Below are 18,807 nucleotides of genomic sequence, written 5' to 3' on the forward strand. Positions count from 1 at the left end.
GTATGGATATGTTTGCTTATTTAGAAACGATTTTAGGACCGATAGCCTTATATGTTGTTTTGTCTCTATTTCTATCTTTTTAGGTTTATTATGTTCTAGTTGGTAACTTAACTCTTGAATTTCTTCTTTGCTTGGAATAAAGTCGTTTTATATTTTTTAATTCTTTAATGATTTGATTATTTTGTTTTTTAATATAACCTAGGTTTTCTACTAATTTAGTTAAAAACTCAATCTTTATTAATGCTAAACTGTATATATTGATATATTTGAATTTCACAAAAGAACTATATGTGTAGTTACTATATGGTTGTAATTATTTTTAGTTATCATTTTATTAGAATAATTACTCGAATGGTGAATATCTTTCTATTTTCTTTTTAATTTTTTTTAAAATAATAATCGGTGAAAATTACAAACAAACATATATATATATATATATATATATATATATATATATATATATATATATATATATAAAAGTCTTTTTAGAACCAATAATCACTACAAAAAAAAAAGTCGAAATAACTACGGAAAAATTCTATAGCTAAAACATGATATTCCATAGTTGAAATCGATTAGCGACGGAATTTGCTACGGATCCATTTTGTAGGCAAATTCTGCATTAGTAAAGGTTTGTTATGGAATCCGTAGCACCTTCGCAAAGGAATTTACAACGGACTTATTTCGTAGAAAACTTGCTATGGACTATATCCGTAGCAACATCGTAGCAAATTAACTATAATTTATTCCGTAGCATGTCCGTAGTGAATTAACTACGCCCCGATCCGTAGTAAATCTGCCGAAAATTAACTACAAACTAAACTTGTAGCTAGTTTATGTAGCAAATCCATATGGGTAATGGTGTAGCTAGTACTCTGTAATAAATTTACTATGACCTAATTCTCTTACAAATTAACTACAAACTAGCTATGTAGCTAATTTCCGTAGCAAATCAACTCTGGGTAATATTGTAGCAAACATTCCATAATGAATTTACTACGATGTATCAAATATGTTGTAGTAAATTTACCACAACCTACTTCTATTGCAGAAAAAATGTGACGGAATACGTTTCATAGCAACATCCATAACAATTCAACTACAAAAATGTGATAGAATTAATTAAAATAAATATAAAAATGACTCGATTTTTTCCAAAGCAAATTAATAACAAAATCAACATTATCAAATTGCATTAAACATTAAAATAAATTACATAAACTCTTAATAAAAACATAGTTTATAATCAAATAAAATTTCACTTTGTCCAAAACACCATTCAAATTAATCTAATAGTCAAACTCAACTAGAAATACTAAACATGCAATCAATAAAAAATATATCACTAATTATTTGTGCTTCTCATATCATTGACCATGTTTTTCACATCACCCAACTCCATCCTTTTTTTTATGTGTGGTTTCCTCTAGTTTCTGGATTTTTGAATAGATATGATGATTTTCCAAACTAGTATCTAGTGAAATGCATATTTGAGAAGAGTGTTCAAGAAAAATGGAACTGTCATATGATCCAAACCTATAAACTCTTTTCTTGCAATCATGACCTCCAACAACAATTTGCTTTCAAGAACTTCCTCTCCTAGTAGTGCCAAATCCATACGTCGAGACACAAACAAATCCTACAATGTTATAGTTGCATTAGTATATAGTTTATACAATATTTTTTAAGTTCCTATTATAAAATAAATTAAAAATAAACTTAAATGAACTTTAGTTTTTTCAACTTAAAACGTCTTTCGTCATGATCCTATTATAAAATTATTAAAAAATTAAAAATAAACTTACATGAACAAAATAAACGTCTTAGTAAGAGTAAACATGAATAACTCATAGCATGAAGGAGCTTGTCTGTATATTCCTCCTATATTAATACCATATAGATGTCAAATCTTACCACAAGATTTAATAAAAGAAATATATTATAATACTAGACTATAATACTTTACATTAACCAATAATTAATCAAGAAGGTGGTCATATTATAAGGATATTTTATGATGATATAATAGTTTAAATAAAATAATCATCAATAAAAATGAACGTAATATAATATAATACTTAAACTAAACCTCTATTAGATCAAATGAAAATAAGATGCTAAAAAATATTAACCGGTAAAAGACACTTACCTAATCTTGATCATAAGTCGAAAGTGCAGCTTAATATAACTTTCCAAGTGTCTCCAAGATTTGCCTTTACACCGGCACATGATGATGGGTTCTGTAACGACTAATTTTTTTAAACATAATATTAAATCCTCATAAAATAAAGCCAGTCGTTACCCTGTGAAAACTACAATTAAGGTTATCAAAAACTTCCAACCATACTTATAAAATATTATTTCAAAGAAAACATTAGTGGAAGCAAAAACATCCCAACTTTAAATACATAACATTTTTTATATAAGTCTTCGAGAGAATTTCGCCTACAGTCACACCGGTCTCATTCCCTTATTAAAACTTGATGATCCTGAAAAATGTTAAATAACATCGGGTAATCATAAAGCTTAGTGAGCATACACATTACTCTACCATTACCTAGATCACTTACTTACACATAGCACATATCACATAAAACATAACATAGCATAAACATTCCTAGCACATAGTGTTTGTACCAACCATAACCTTGTTCCCCTTTCCGGGAATCCCCCCCCCCCCCTAAATAGGGAATAAGAGATAAGAGTGTAGTTTGCCTCACTAGAGGACAAACCACATTCTGCCTTACCTTGTTTAATCTATCAGATTAAGGTATCCGTGAACAAAACATGAAACAAGTAATGCCTACATAATAGGAGAGTTAGTGTAACTCACTTCTCTTGGTAACTCAAAATACTCTAGTTGCAATAGCCACGTAAACTTTCTTCTTTTGAACACCTACACAACAATTATAACACTTATTTAACTTGTGCTTCATAACTATACTTTAAAATACTTTCCTTTGTATTACTTTAACTTTACTTTGGTTTTAGTGTTCTGTTTGGGACCTAAATTCGTAACTTTAAATCCATAGTTAGGTTCTGATAAAATTGTATTCATATAGTTCCCTCTTTTAGCTTTTTGGGAATATAAAGATCTCGTTCTAATGATTTTTGGTTGATTTTATATCTAATTTACAAGTTAGCCAACTTGAGCTCTTACTTTCTGAACTCACATGTAAACGTAGTAATTTTTACTCTAGGAGAGTTAAGATTTAAATCATAGGAAAACTTCATGGTATATAAGACATTATGATATAACCATAACCTCTGACTTTTCACGAATCGAAGTTTTGAAGAATTAATTATGCACATCACAAGTTGATGTATAACTTCTACAACTTTTTTGACCACTCAGTATTCTTTTAATAAACTATACAATCCTACTAGGAATTAAATAAATAACTTGATATGGAGGAAACTAGACGTCCATATCTAACTACAGGATTTGGAATTTTAGCATTTGAAGTTCTAAGTAATTTATTATTATCTTTAGAAGACATCACATGAAATCTGTAACAGCATAGGCCCTTTTGAGAAAACTGACCATTTTACCCCTCAAGGGTTTGGAATTTGGAAAAGTGATTCAAAGTTTGAACAAACTAGACATACTAAGATTGCCATAAAAGTCTCATAATTTTTAGATGTTCGGATTGCCTCAAACGGATTTTTGAAGTTGAAGGGCAGAATTGGAAAATTATGCCATTTTAGCTTTTCATTCATTTTTGGTGTTTTATTAAGGACTCAATGGTTAAGTTTATAGTTTAACATTTTGAATACAATTATTTACCACATATGAGGTTTCCAAAATATACAAAACAAATTTACCCAAAAGCCTTAATGCATGACTTAATGGAGTATAAAGTTAGGGCTTAACAAAATAATAATAAAAATGTATAAAGCTTCATTTCATGTCTTAGCCTAGGACTTCCCTAGACAAAAATACCATAACCACCCATCCATGATGGCCTGTGGTGGCAGGAGCTGACTCACACTGGCGGTAAGAGGCTGCCAGTGGCGGTCTTTGGTGGTTTCACGGTGGAAAGAAGAAAAAGAGATGAAGAATTACCTAATAGCTAGAATGAGACTTGAACACTTCTCCCGACACCCTTTTCCCTACAAGTAGCACCTCCAATAACACCAAGTCCGACAGTACCCTCCTTCTTATTGCAACTGTCCTTCCTGTTGACCTTTTTCTCGACCGGCAAATGAAAACACGAACATAATTTGGTCCTGGATCGATTAGGGTTAGATTAGGGCTTATAAACATGTTTCTTGAAATCGTGGGCTGCCAAAATGAAGAAAAACCTTGATTTTTCAATTTAGACACTGAAGAAAAACCTTGATTTTTCAATTTAGACACTGATTTTTCCCATAATGATGTAAAATACCCTCAAAACAAATTTATTTTCACAGTAGGTTTTCAACCGTGACAATTTTAGCCCCTAATTCTTCATTATCTTCCATTATTGATTCATGGATGTTATTTCATCTTAACTATTATTATTATTATTATTATTATTATTATTATTATTATTATTATTATTATTATTATTATTATTATTATTTATTTCCTTTATTTATTATTGAGCCACTTAATATTTATCGGATCTTTTTTATTCATTTTTATCATCGATAAAATTCTTCTCCTTAATTATATAATTATTAATTTAATTAACACTCGATTTCTGAATCACTAATCATAAAAAAATAAAGCATTACAGGTTCATTTTCATTTCAATACATTTTCTATAAAAATAAGCCATGATGATATAATGCAAAAAACATGCATATTATAAAATAGTTGTTATTCAATTAGTTTTATTTTTTGCTCCTGACCAAGAGTAATAACAAAAAAGATAAAAGAATAATATCCAACAACAATACATGACTATTAGCACTTATTTATCTTTGGTTACATACCCTGTGTACATGTCTTGCAATCTTAATTTATTTCTTTCAAAAATACATTTTACAATTATAAGAAACGCAGAGAAACCTTCATGATTACCAACATCTTTGATAATGAACTTAATGAAATATCAACCAACTTATCAAAATAATGCTTCTTTTTTACAAAATTCTTCTTGCCTAATAAATAATAATAACACAATAAATATTCAATCTTTTTAGTTGTATAACAAGGATAGGTCAGAGGGAATGACTAGAAGAAGAGGGTGTTGCTAAATTTTTAACAAAAGTTGAGCACAAAGAAGTTTTTGGATATGGTCCTAATAGAGATCAGCTCAGTTAACAAAATAAGCTTTATTAGAACATGAAAACAGATTAAATGAATGAAGTAAAAGGCACCTTTAGATTATCTTCGAACACTTAAAATTGCATACTGGAAAATTGTATTGTATAATATTTATGGTTTTTATATTATAGTATAATAACTATGACCTATGATCTTGTAGCAAATTTTGTAGCGACATAGCTACGAATTTTGACTTTGTAACAAATGTCGTAGCAAGCTAGCTACAGACTTAGATGTGGTAGCAAATTTTGTAGCAAAATAGCTACAAATTTTGATTTCGTAACAATTTATGTAGCAAAGTAACTAAAAACTTTAATCTATAGCAAACAGTTATAGCAAAATACTTACGCCTTATAATTTTGTAGCGAATTTCGTAGCATGATAACTACGGACTCCGATTGCGTAGCAAAATTCTATAGTTATTCAAATATTAGCTATAGAATGCAATTATGTAGCTAATTCCGTAGCAAATATATCGACGTCTAACTAGTTTGTAGTATATTCCATAGTAGAATAGCTATGGTTTTTAATTCTATAGTAAAATTCTGTAGTTATTCAAATATTACCTACGAAATATAATTTTGTAGTAAGCTCCATAGCAAAATAGCTATGACAAGCCATTCCGTAGCAAAATCTGTAGAAGAATAACTACGGATTTTACTTTCATAGCAAATTTCCGTAGTTATTTCAACTTTTTCTTGTAGTGAATTGTGTGAGAACTTGATAACTTTTCTTCTAGGCAATAATTTTCAAAACTAACACCACCACACCACCCTAGGGGATCATCTAAGCCATTTGCTATATCAAAATCCCTAAAAAGACGATCATTTTTTGTATACGTACATGAGTATGTATGTATGTATGTATGTATGCATGTATGTATGTATATGTGTATGTATCCTTCTTATTTATTTCACTCTTCATATGTCATTAGATCCAAGCAGCTGTTCGAGCAATTCGCATTATATATAGCCTTCCATCTATTAGAAGTGTGTTTGACAGAGAAATACCTATTGCTGATATTCTCGAGTGGTTATCATCAATTTTTGGTTTTCAGGTAACTTTTATTCATAAACCGCTTTATTTAACTCTGCACGGATTGTTTACAAATATGACTGGTTTAAATTTTTGTTGTTCCAAAATAAAGAAAGGAAACGTTGCAAATCAAAGGGAACACTTGGTATTGTTACTTGCAAATATTGATAGAAGGTCAAAGGGTGTTGAAGATTATGATCAGGTAAAACTCACACTTTTTCATTGTGTAATATTTGAACCGAACATTGGTGGATGTGACTGTTCCTAGAGATGAACTGAATACTGATGAGGAACTTTTTACAGTTGGATAGCCAAACGGTAAAGCATTTATTGGATAAAATTTTAAAGAACTATGTCTCGTGGTGCCATTATTTGCATTGTACACCAATCATTGAGTAAGTTATTAAAAAGGCGACGCAATATGTTTCTTGCTCTTTGAAGTGAGGATTTAATATTTTTTGTTTGATTTATTGTTTGTTCAAGTTCACTTAAGTGTCCACCTAGTGGTGATAGGCAACAATTATATCTTCTCTACATTGGACTCTATCTACTCATTTGGGGTGAAGCTTCAAACGTGCGGTTCATGCCTGAATGTCTTTGTTATATTTTTCATAAAGTATGTTATTATTTGGTTATATTTACAAGAATACAGTTATCATTATGTGTATCTAGCTTTATGATGTGATCTTATTTCGTTGAATAAAAAAGATGGCAAATGAAATGCATGGAATATTATTTGGCAATGTTCAACCTATAAATGGAGGGACATATCAAGAAGCAGATGAGGAAGAATTTTTGTCTAATGTCATCTCACCTATTTTTGATGTTCTTCTTAAGGTAATAACATTCGAGTGCACTATAAGTTTTGTTCCAATGTCATGAAATCTACTTTCCTAATCAGACTTACTATTTTTAATGGTGGCAGGAAGCCAGGAGAAATAAAGGTGGCAATGCAAGTCATGCTTCATGGAGAAACTATGATGATCTAAATGAATATTTTTGGTAACTCTTTATATTATAAAACCGCCATTCATGTTCAGGCTTGACCCTATCATTTTACAAGCCTGTGCAAAAACTTAAACTAAGGCCCCATAAAAAATTTATGAAATATAATTAAGTAAATTCATTACCGCTAAATTCAAAACATAAAGTTGATAACAATCATCTCGTAGAATCCCTATCTGAGCATCATATACATGCTCATATACAAGTCTCTACTCATTTAGTAATATAATATTAAAAGAAAATTTTCAATAAGAGGCCCCTTAGGATTGGAGGCCAGTGCGACCGAAACACTGCTCACCCAGGGCCGCCACTCTTCATGTTAAAACTATTGACCAACCTTTAATTCCCTTTTCTTTCAGGTCTGACAAATGTTTTAAGTTAGGCTGGCCAATGGATCGCACATCTGACTTTTTTGTTCACTCCATTGGGTCATTGCGCCATCATGTTGTATGTGTGGATTTATGCAACTTTAAAGCTAGTATTCCTTCACCAAATAAAAATGCTCAAATTAAGTAATTTGCAGGGGCCCAATCAAGTAGTATCCGGAAAGAAGAAGAGTAAAACAAATTTTGTCGAAGTGCGTTCATTTTTGCACCTTTACAGGAGTTTTGATCGGATGTGGATTTTCCTCATATTGGTCTTGCAGGTAGGTATATAACAGAATCATGCTGTTAGTTGATGGTTAAGTTCTTATTAGGCTGGTAGCATTTCAATCTTTTCATTTCGATTTTGTAGGCTATGATAATTGTTGCATGGCATGGAGATGGATCAATCTTCGGAATTTTAGATGAAGCTCTCATTAAAAACATCTCCAGCATATTCATCACTTATGCTATACTTAACTTTATCCAAGGTACATACTTACTTCCTGCACATTCTTTCGTTACTTCTAGCTGTTGTGCTTTTTGTAATTTATGGTTTCTCTTTACAGTTAGTCTAGACATAATCCTTAGTTTCAACGCATGGAGGAGCTTAAGACCTACACAAATTCATCGCTATATTTTCAAATTTGTTGTAGCTGCTTTTTGGATGGTAATCTTGTCTGTTGGTTACTTAAGATCAGTTCCAAATCCAACAGGATTTGTGAAGTTTCTCAGTACTTTGGGAGGAAATTGGAGAGGGCAATTGCTTTATAACTATCTTGTAGCAATTTACTTGATCCCCAACATACTGGCTGCCTTTCTATATCTGCTTCCACCTATAAGGAGACACATGGAAAGTTCCAATTGGCGTATAGTCACTCTTATAATGTGGTGGGCACAGGCAAGTTCACTTACGTGTTGGTACTTTGTATTGATGTTACATCTTACATGCTTCTTGTTTTATATTAAATATTGCGAATTTTTACAGCCAAAACTCTATGTTGGAAGAGGCATGCATGAGGGCATCTTTTCTCTTTTCAAGTAGGGATATAAAGTTTGATATGTGAATTTTTAAATTTCTTTTTTCTTACTTTGTTACTGTTGATCTTAGGTATACTCTATTTTGGATAGTGCTGCTAATAAGCAAGTTCGCATTCAGCTACTATGTGGAGGTAATCATGAAAATGCTTGTTAATTATCATATGATCTCTATAGAAAGTTTATGCTTAAATTTGCAATTTTCATTGTAGATACTCCCACTGGTCAAGCCCACAAAGTTAATCATGAAAATGCATGTTAGCAGCTATGAGTGGCATGAGTTCTTTCCCAACAGTAAAATCTTTAAACTTATATACAAACTTTGTTAATTGTGATTCTTATTATATTAAGATCTGATTACTTACTTATTTGAGCATTTTGTAGTGACCCACAATATTGGCGTAGTTATTTGTATCTGGGGTCCAACTATCATGGTGAGTGTTCTTGAAAATAATTACTTTTGTTATATGCCTCTATGAGGCCAATTAAACATATGTGATGTAATTTCATTTAAGGTCTATTTCATGGACACACAAATTTGGTACATGATATATGCTACTATTATTGGTGGAATCTATGGAGTCTTCAGGCATTTGGGTGAGGTTAGTACGAATATATCTTTAGTTTACTAAATTTTGAAATCGAACGATGACATCATCATTTTGTGATGTTTGATCCTTAGATAAGGACACTTGGCATGCTACGGTCAAGATTTAAATCGGTTCCTCTAGCTTTCTGTGAACGGCTTATGCCAATGCATAAAGAAGAGCCCAAAAGAGATCACGTGGAAGATGATTTATTGGTGACCAGAAAGAACATAGCAAAATTTTCACAGGTGTGGAACGAATTCATACTTTCAATGCGGATGGAAGACTTGATCAGCAACAGGTTTTAAACAGTTTGCTGTTATTAATAAATGGAATTAAACTGAAGCAGAATATTCTGTTGACATTCATTTTATTTTTGAAGTGAGAGAGATCTGCTTCTTGTACCATATACAACAAGTGATGTTCCAGTTGTCCAGTGGCCACTATTCATGCTGGCTAGTAAGGTATAAATCCTCCATGCATTGGCTTGATGTCTTTTTGTTATTGTTTATCTGAAATTAAATGTAATCATGATTTTGACTTTTTCCACTTAAGATTCCCATTGCATTAGACATGGCTAAAGATTTTAAAGGAAAGGAAGATGCAGACCTGTTCAGGAAGATCAGCAGCGATGATTATATGCAGTCAGCAGTGATAGAATGCTACCAAACACTTAAGGAAATATTATTTAACCTTTTTGATGATGAACGCGATAAAAAGTAAGGCCTATACGATCTTGATTCTACTAAAAATTTATACTTACAAGTTAAAAAATCTTTTTCATTTTCTTTTTCTTTTTACAGAATCTTACAGCATATATGCCATGAAATAGAAACTAGCATTCATCAGGGAACGTTTTTGAATAAATTTCATATGAGCGAATTGCCTTTACTCAATGATAAGTTGGAGAGGTTATTAGATCGTCTGGTAAGGCATTTCTTTTAAATTGTGGGATATTATTCATTCTCATTGTTAATATATTCCTTACAATGTTTCTAATATTTTTCTGATTACTCCATTGGGTGTCTGCCAGCTAGAAGACAATGTTGGTGAAGCGAAACACACAGCCCAAATAGTCAATGTGTGTCAGGATATCATGGAGATTATCACAAAAGATGTTATGAAATATGGGCACGAGTAAGTTTTTTATTTTGGAATGATAATTAAATATTCTGTTGTAAAATTCCTTTTGTGTGCTTTTGTAGGATACTTGAAAAACCTCGCGCTCATCATCGTGATAATGACAGAAAGGAAAGATTTGAGCAAATCAATGTCCGATTAACTCAAATGAAATCATGGAAGGAAAAGGTATCATCTGCCATCTGGGCACCCTCTCGATTTCGTTCTTATTATTCCTTTTTCTAATTTTCCATTTGTGCCCCTAGGTGATGAGGCTTCGTTTGCTTTTAACTGTCAAGGAATCCGCATTTGATGTGCCTACAAATTTGGAAGCTCGTAGGCGTATCACCTTCTTTGTAAACTCTTTATATATTAGAATGCCAAATGCTCCAATTGTTCGTAACATGCTCTCCTTTAGGTCAGTACTTTTCCAACCATTCACTTATTTCACTCATGGATGCCTTACATCATTATCCTTAAGATTAGATTTTGTTGTTTGAGTAAACTTCAGTGTTTTGACTCCATACTACAAAGAAGATGTCCTCTATTCAAAAGAAGAGCTTCACAAAGAAAATGAAGATGGAATTTCTGTTTTATTTTACCTCCAGAAGATATATCCAGGTGACTATTGATATAAGTTTTGACTGTTGTCCTCTTTATATAGAATCAAAAAACATTATTTTTTTGGTTGTATATGCAAAACCAGATGAATGGAATAATTTTGAAGAGCGGACTAATGGTATATATAGAGGGGATAAAACAGAAGTCATACGTCAATGGGCTTCTTATAGGGGGCAGACTCTTTCCAGAACAGGTTTTTCTGTTTGCATGCTAGTTTAATTAAAATTTATATTTTATATATTTAGAAACTCATTCACAAAAATTTCTCAGTGAGAGGGATGATGTACTACAAGGAAGCTCTCGAACTTCAATGCTTCCTAGACTATGCTAAAGACGATGGTTAGTGTGATTCGTTAAACTTTTTAAATGTCAGTATATTTTTTATATAATTTATGTTTTTTTCCACAGAGATTTTTACTGGATTCCGGACATTTAACATGAATAAACATCACATGGATTTCAAAGAACGTGCAACTGCAATGGCTGATTTGAAATTCACCTATGTCATCTCTTGCCAGATTTATGGTGCTCAAAAGAAATCAAGTGATGAGAGGGATCAAAGTTGTTATACTAACATCTTGAAGCTCATGCGGACGTAAGTGTATTTATATGGATCATGATCATACATTAATAAAAAATTTAAAAGTATATATTTTAATTAATTATATTTTGATCGGTTCAGATATCCATCTTTACGAGTTGCTTATATAGATGAGAGAGAGGCTACCATCAAAGGTAGAACTCAGAATGTTTACTACTCTGTTCTAGTCAAAGGCGGGGATACTTTAGACCAGGTAACTATAAATTTATATATTGAAATCAGAGACTCATGAATACTTACGTTTATCATCGTTCCTCTTCCCCCATTTGACAACCGTATCTCGCTCGGATGATTCTCTAAAACCCCCTTAACTCCACTCATGCCTTCGTGATTGGCTATGCTTGCTGAGCACTCGTCAATCCGAAGGAAAGCTCCTCTATTGTGCATTGGGTGCTTCCCACCAAGAGGATTGTGTTGGATTCTCTGTTCCCATGACCGCGAGCATACTTATCTGCAGGTATAGGTATACTGAAAGTGTTCTCCAAAGCAGAGACAACATGTGCTAATGAGTCCTTTTGATTTCTAGCCAAGAGCTTCTTAATTATATGTGCTTTTAGTATGACAGAATTGAAGTTTGTGAGTTACTGGTTCGGTTACTGACCTCTTCTGAAGCTCTTATGTGGCCCCTGCGAGATCCTCTTTGAAAATCACCATGAAACCCTTTTCGACTAACCAAGGCACTACAATGATCATGTATTTGAGAGGAATGAAGGTTCTTATTCCAAAAAAAACACTAGCAAATGTTTCCTAAAGGGAAGGAATTGCATATTCATTCAAAAACTGTGATTTGATACCACTGAACTCCGGTTTTAGTCCGGAAAGAAAACTTATAATGGCAATTTGTTCCTTCTTAAGTTTTCATAGCTTTCACATCAACACTTAAGAAAGGAAGAGAATTGAGTTCCTCTCAATCTTTCTTGAACTCCATGATGAAAGTAGTAAACGACATATCCTGTTGCTCCCCGTAACGGAATGACTTGCAGATGTAGATTCGGGAAATATTAATTTATCCATAGTAGAGGAAATCAAGGTAGTCTATTAGTTCCTTCACATACTCGTAGTGATTAAACAGGGAAGAAACAAAAGGTTCAATTGTATTACTAATTTGTGAAAACAGAAGGTTCAAGGTAGTCCATTAGTTCCTTCACCATAGGTTACGACCCTCACCAATAGGGGACCGGATGTGATATGGGAGGTTATTCTCATGCTTCTGAGATAGAGTCGAATGGTTTTGTTCCATTCAAGTAAGTTGGAGCCATTCAATTTGTTATAGTGAGTCTAGCAGCTACCACCTTAAGAATATGTGGACCACTACTACTACCAGAAAGTTTGTCATCTCCTCCTAATGTTTTTAAGAGGTCAAATTGAACTCAAAATCACAGATAAACGTATAAAAAAAAAAAAAATAAAAAAAAAAAAAAACCAGAACCATATCAGAACCCAAAAATCTCGGATGGTGAAATAAGAACCATTGGTATTGGGGAATTCCAAACGCCAGCAACACACAAAAAATCGGAACCAAAACAGTGGTCACACGCTCTCACATGCCGAAGTATGGTCGAACGTTTGAAATGAGATGTGGCGCGTGTGGCGCATACTATGTTCGACGTGTTTTTCGGTCTTCCTAATAGGGCACTTCTGAAGACAACGGTGATGGTACCGGGTGTTCCCCTTCCTCCTAGAGGTTGAGGGCTCAAGTCTCATCTAACATAGGTGGTATTATGAGTAGTTTAGGAGTAGTGTAGATTTGTTGTTCTAAAAAAAAACGGTGATGGCAGTGAGACAAAACAACACTCTCGAAATGGCCCTTTTCTTGTTAGCAGATTTTATAGAAATGTACTCACAGAGTACAACCTTTAATGCATGTACTTACAGGGTACAATCCTCAATGTCGATTAACCTTACAATGTAATCAAAGACTCATGAATACTTACATGTATCGTCTTGATCTGAAACTAGGGAAACATACCCAATATATAGATCGAGGGAAACCCTAGTCCAGGAAAAGACGATCTTTGTGCTCAATGGGCCTAACTAAAGAAATATCACATATAAACATTCTAACATGCATAAAATAAAGGATTAAAGTTTACCTTTATGTATTCTTGTTAATAATTGTTATCATGGCATATTGACATGATAGGAAATATATCGTATCAAGCTTCCAGGTCATCCTTCACAAATTGGTGAAGGAAGACCTGAAAACCAAAATCATGCGATTATTTTTACTCGTGGAGAAGCGCTGCAGACAATTGACATGAATCAGGTAATTTAGTACTTCACAAAAGTGTCACTTTTTATTATCTTTCAGAAGCATTGTCAAATATCTTAATTATATATATACAGGACAATTACTTTGAGGAAGCATTCAAAATGAGAAATGTACTGGAGGAATTTAAATTTCATAAGGATCGGCATGGCCAACATAGACCAACAATATTGGGGTTGAGAGAACATATCTTCACCGGAAGGTCAATATAGTTTCATATTTACTTATTATATATATATATATATATATATATATATATATATATATATATATATATATATATATATATAGTATTTTATTAATACATTTTGGCTTATATTTAGTTGTATTAGGCCATTGTAACCCACAACGGAAACAAGGCACTTGCTGCCATGTAATGCCTTTTCTTTGTAATGCCTTTTCTTGGTGGTACTTTGGCTTTCTGTTATCTAGTAAAAAGGCTTTTGATAACACCTCAATTTTTGTCCCATGTTACCATCTATTTTCATTTGCACATTTCCGGCCATTATAATCAATCATTCTCTATTGTTTTGAGCACTAAACTGCAACATACATATTGATCTTATAAGCCCCAACAAAGCCTTTCGAACTTGTGTTGGCCAAAACTTTTAGCGGATGGAAGGTTACATTAAATCTTTCACTCATTTAATTATTTTACAGTGTATCATCACTAGCTTGGTTCAATTCCAACCAGCAGACAAGTTTTGTGACAATTGGCCAAAGGATTTTAGCAGACCCTCTGAGGTATGATAATAAAAAATGAATATATGGAATATCAACTATCCTCTATGAATTCATTAATAGTTAGAATCTTTATGCTTCACAGGGTGCGATTCCATTACGGTCACCCAGATATATTTGACAGGCTCTTTCACATCACAAGGGGTGGCATAAGTAAAGCTTCAAGAACCATCAACTTGAGCGACGATATATTTTCAGGTAATTAAACTTTCTCATCATCCCAAAGATATTATGTTGTAGCACTGCTTCTACACAACAAAGGGCGTGTCCAGCACGGAACATTTGAGAGCTTCTAGCTTCTAGCATTTGACAAAACGCTCCGTTTTGAAGAGAAAGTCTTGTTTGGCACTACAAGCTTCTAGCGTTTAGTTTAAACAAAACACTCCAAATCCAAATGCTACTTCATGTAGCGTTTAACAAAACGCTACAAGCTACCTGCTACCCGCTACTAGGGCTGTAAACGAACTGAACGTTCGGCGAACCGTTCGTGAACTGTTTGGCGGGAAGTTTGTTTATGTTCGTTTATTTAATAAATGAACGAACATGAACAAAAATTATCGTTCGTTTAGTTAAATGAACGAACATGAACAATGGTCTCGTTCATTCATTTATGTTCGTGAACGTTTGTTTATGATGTTTGTTTACGTTCGTTTAAGTTTACTTATATTCATATATATTCAATTATTTTTTATTATATTGCTATATTATATGTTCGTTTATGTTCATATATATTCAATTGTGTTTTTTTTTCTTTGTTCGTTTATGTTCATTTAGTATGTTCACGAACATAAATGAACGAACATGAACAAAGTAATTTGTTAAACAAACGAACATGAACAAGAAAATCTCGTTCGTTTATCCATTCGTGTTCGTTTGTTGTTCGGCTAACTTAAACGAACGAACATGAACAAGACCTTGTTCGTGTTCATTTGGTTCGTTTACAGCCATACCCGCTACCAACTAATTTTTCCGAACAGACCCAAAGACTTAAAATAGTCTAAAACTAGTTCTAATGTCTTTAAAGTTATGTTCTGAACTGTCCTACGAATGTAATCTAGTTACATTTTTCCAGGTTATAATTCCACTCTGCGTGGAGGTTATGCCACACATCATGAATATATCCAAGTAGGAAAAGGTCGTGATGTTGGTATGAATCAGATATCCCTTTTCGAAGCTAAAGTTGCAAACGGAAATGGCGAACAGACACTTAGCCGTAATGTTTACCGACTTGGTCGCCGTTTTGATTTTTTCCGAATGTTATCATTCTACTACACCACAGTTGGTTTCTACTTTAGCAGCATGGTATAACAAAATAACAATTACTTCTATTTACTTATAACTTTTACATTATTACATACATTAAATAACTTCTTTTGAACCAGGTTACTGTGCTTATTGTTTATGCATTCTTATACGGACATATATATATGGTTTTGAGTGGGTTGGAAGGGCGAATATTAGAAGATAAAAGTCTTAGTGGCAACAAAGCCCTAGAAGAAGCTTTAGTCATCCAATCTGTTTTTCAGCTCGGTTTACTTCTCATGCTTCCTATAGTTATGGAAATAAGTCTAGAAAGAGGATTTCGCACCGCATTACGCGACTTTATCATAATGCAACTCCAATTAGCCTCTGTGTTTTTCACTTTCCAGCTTGGAACAAAAGCACATTACTATGGAAGAACAATTCTACATGGAGGTTCAAAATATCGCGCCACGGGCCGTGGTTTGGTCGTCTTCCATGCAAAATTTGCAGATAATTACAGGTTGTATTCGCGTAGTCACTTTGTGAAAGGGCTGGAATTGGCTATTCTGCTTATTATCTATCAGGCATATGGGAACTCATACCGAAGTTCAAATCTATACTTATTCATTACGTTCTCGATATGGTTCCTGGTTGCTTCATGGCTGTTAGCTCCTTTTGTGTTCAATCCCTTGGGGATTGACTGGCAGAAAACAGTGGAGGATTGGACGGATTGGAAAAGGTGGATAGGGGATCGTGGTGGGATTGGAATTGCACAAGATAAAAGTTGGGAATCATGGTGGGATGCAGAACAGCAGCATCTTAAGTACACAAACATAAGGGGAAGAATTCTTGAAATTATACTTGCGTGTCGGTTCTTCATTTATCAGTATGGACTTGTGTACCATCTTTATATTGCAGGTGGCAGCACAAGTATACTGGTTTGTTTCCTTCTTCCCTATTTATTTGTTCGTATAGGGTGCAATTTATTCTCATTAATCATTTTATTTTGTCAGGTTTATGCGTTTTCATGGTTGGTCTTGATATCTGCTCTTCTGGAATTTAAGGTAAAAAACTAAATTGATCATCTATGATTGTATGGTAGGGCTAGAAAGACAATGCAACCCTTGAAAGCCTAATTGTATGTTGTATACTCTTTTTGTCAGTTGGTGTCAATGGCCAAACGGTTTGGCACAGATTTACAGCTCATGTTCAGGATCTTAAAGGCCTTTCTCTTCCTTGTCTTCCTTTTGCTCATGACGGTCTTATTTATTGTATGTGGCCTGACCATCAGTGACATATTTGTTGCCTTCCTTGCCTTTGTGCCAACTGGTTGGGCAATCATCTTGGTAAGTAACCCTTTGGATCATTGTACACTTGGGTGTTGTTTCTTTTTTTCTTAATGCAGAAAGAACGAACTACTAGAGAATGTCATGGAACTGGGACCTTCCCCAATAAGTCCTAACTTTTTACTATTTATCTCATTCCTTCCATTTCCCCAAGTGTACTGTCATTATTTAAAATATTTTTATTGATAATGTTTGTTTTGTGGAACTGTGAAGATTGCTCAAGCGTGCAGGCCTTGTGTAAAAGGCATAGGATTTTGGGACTCGATAATGGAGTTAGGGCGTGCATACGAATGCTTGATGGGATTGGTGATATTTATGCCAGTTGTCGTACTATCATGGTTCCCTTTTGTATCAGAGTTCCAAACAAAGCTGCTTTTCAATCAAGCATTGAGAAGAGGTCTTCAGATTTCAATGATTCTTGCTGGTAAGAAGGACAAGGACAAGACTCAGCCAACTTGATACGTAAAATCAGTCTGACACATTGTTAACAACTCAAAGGTAGTTTTGAATATAGAGCACTTCAATCCAAGATTTCAATTCTGCATATGTTTTATTCTGTATGTATTCTTCAGATTCAAAAAAAATTTACTGTTAATTGCAATTACTGTTTATGCTAGTTATTTTTAAGTGATCCAATCTTGATGAACATTGTCTGAGATTACAGTCATACTTGTTGAAAAAAATATATTAACTGATGACATTAAAGTTAGCTTCAGCGGTTTATACAGATTTGTTCTAAACAAGTCTAGTGTTATTTAATGTTCTCTGAACCCAAATCTTAGATGAAGTTGCAATAATCATTTCTATGTTAAATCTTATTTTGATGATAACTATTTTATAATGGTTAATAACCAAGTTTTGGTTTGTTCACCTATTCACCTCAAAAAAATTGAGGTAGGTTTACCATTCAAGTTTTATGTTTGTTCAATTTATATGAAAAGAAGTAAAATAAAACTTGTTTGACCATTGACTTAACAATGATATGATAATATAATCACGAAATGATAATGACATGACAACATACGTGAAATAATTTTTGAGTGAATTATATAAGTTGTCCTTTGTGGTCTGCAAAAAATTATTGATTGTCCATATCCTAAAAGTTTAACCATCTCGTTCTCCCATTCTCCATCTCTGTGGTTCGGGATTTGCAACTCTTGTTCTTAGTCGATTTAAAATGATCGATTAACCCTCATCTTTATTTGTATTTCTTTTATTACTAATATATTTTAATAATTGATATAAATATATAAATGGTCCTACTCTTCCTTCCCCTCCGCCCCCTCCATCTCCCTCACCCTCTCCTCAGGACATGACCCTTCTTCTCCTGTTGTCTTCTCCGACGGTCATCACCCATCACTGATGAGAGCACCATTGTTGACTCCATGGGACTAGAGAGATTTGTTGTTTGATTACTTCCCAACTCTTCTCCTCAATGTCTCCCAGTACCACTCCAAATCTCTTTGCCAATGCCTACAAATTCAATTTTAAAGATAATAGTATAACACTCAGATTCAACTTTGCATGGAGGGGGGTAATCATTTCATCCACCATGTGCCCGTTTGGCAATGCTTGCGAGGAGAACGA

The 18,807-nt window shown here is 33.4% G+C and overlaps 1 protein-coding gene across 1 annotated transcript in view; it reads left to right on the top strand.

Moving 5' to 3' along the window:
• LOC145092209 (callose synthase 7-like) overlaps positions 1 to 17,836 on the top strand; it is a 36,235-nt gene extending 18,399 nt beyond the window's left edge. The window contains exons 6-41 of the mRNA XM_079030136.1: positions 6,189 to 6,311; positions 6,402 to 6,491; positions 6,593 to 6,684; positions 6,773 to 6,905; positions 6,998 to 7,126; positions 7,215 to 7,291; positions 7,654 to 7,741; positions 7,818 to 7,940; positions 8,030 to 8,147; positions 8,226 to 8,557; positions 8,645 to 8,697; positions 8,768 to 8,828; positions 8,907 to 8,988; positions 9,079 to 9,128; positions 9,210 to 9,296; positions 9,377 to 9,582; positions 9,664 to 9,745; positions 9,837 to 10,000; positions 10,085 to 10,208; positions 10,315 to 10,418; positions 10,487 to 10,589; positions 10,667 to 10,818; positions 10,912 to 11,021; positions 11,107 to 11,214; positions 11,292 to 11,360; positions 11,430 to 11,616; positions 11,704 to 11,815; positions 13,766 to 13,888; positions 13,969 to 14,093; positions 14,552 to 14,635; positions 14,718 to 14,830; positions 15,705 to 15,934; positions 16,015 to 16,812; positions 16,888 to 16,938; positions 17,038 to 17,220; positions 17,434 to 17,836. Coding sequence (XP_078886262.1) covers positions 6,189 to 6,311; positions 6,402 to 6,491; positions 6,593 to 6,684; positions 6,773 to 6,905; positions 6,998 to 7,126; positions 7,215 to 7,291; positions 7,654 to 7,741; positions 7,818 to 7,940; positions 8,030 to 8,147; positions 8,226 to 8,557; positions 8,645 to 8,697; positions 8,768 to 8,828; positions 8,907 to 8,988; positions 9,079 to 9,128; positions 9,210 to 9,296; positions 9,377 to 9,582; positions 9,664 to 9,745; positions 9,837 to 10,000; positions 10,085 to 10,208; positions 10,315 to 10,418; positions 10,487 to 10,589; positions 10,667 to 10,818; positions 10,912 to 11,021; positions 11,107 to 11,214; positions 11,292 to 11,360; positions 11,430 to 11,616; positions 11,704 to 11,815; positions 13,766 to 13,888; positions 13,969 to 14,093; positions 14,552 to 14,635; positions 14,718 to 14,830; positions 15,705 to 15,934; positions 16,015 to 16,812; positions 16,888 to 16,938; positions 17,038 to 17,220; positions 17,434 to 17,679 — 5,112 coding nt within the window. The 3' untranslated portion in view covers positions 17,680 to 17,836. The remainder of the gene's footprint in view (positions 1 to 6,188; positions 6,312 to 6,401; positions 6,492 to 6,592; positions 6,685 to 6,772; positions 6,906 to 6,997; positions 7,127 to 7,214; positions 7,292 to 7,653; positions 7,742 to 7,817; positions 7,941 to 8,029; positions 8,148 to 8,225; positions 8,558 to 8,644; positions 8,698 to 8,767; positions 8,829 to 8,906; positions 8,989 to 9,078; positions 9,129 to 9,209; positions 9,297 to 9,376; positions 9,583 to 9,663; positions 9,746 to 9,836; positions 10,001 to 10,084; positions 10,209 to 10,314; positions 10,419 to 10,486; positions 10,590 to 10,666; positions 10,819 to 10,911; positions 11,022 to 11,106; positions 11,215 to 11,291; positions 11,361 to 11,429; positions 11,617 to 11,703; positions 11,816 to 13,765; positions 13,889 to 13,968; positions 14,094 to 14,551; positions 14,636 to 14,717; positions 14,831 to 15,704; positions 15,935 to 16,014; positions 16,813 to 16,887; positions 16,939 to 17,037; positions 17,221 to 17,433) is intronic.
• Positions 17,837 to 18,807: the final 971 nt, after the last annotated feature.

Source organism: Lactuca serriola, chromosome 3 (assembly GCF_051521515.1).
Source record: "Lactuca serriola cultivar US96UC23 chromosome 3, Lser_US96UC23_V15, whole genome shotgun sequence".
NCBI lineage: Eukaryota > Viridiplantae > Streptophyta > Magnoliopsida > Asterales > Asteraceae > Lactuca > Lactuca serriola.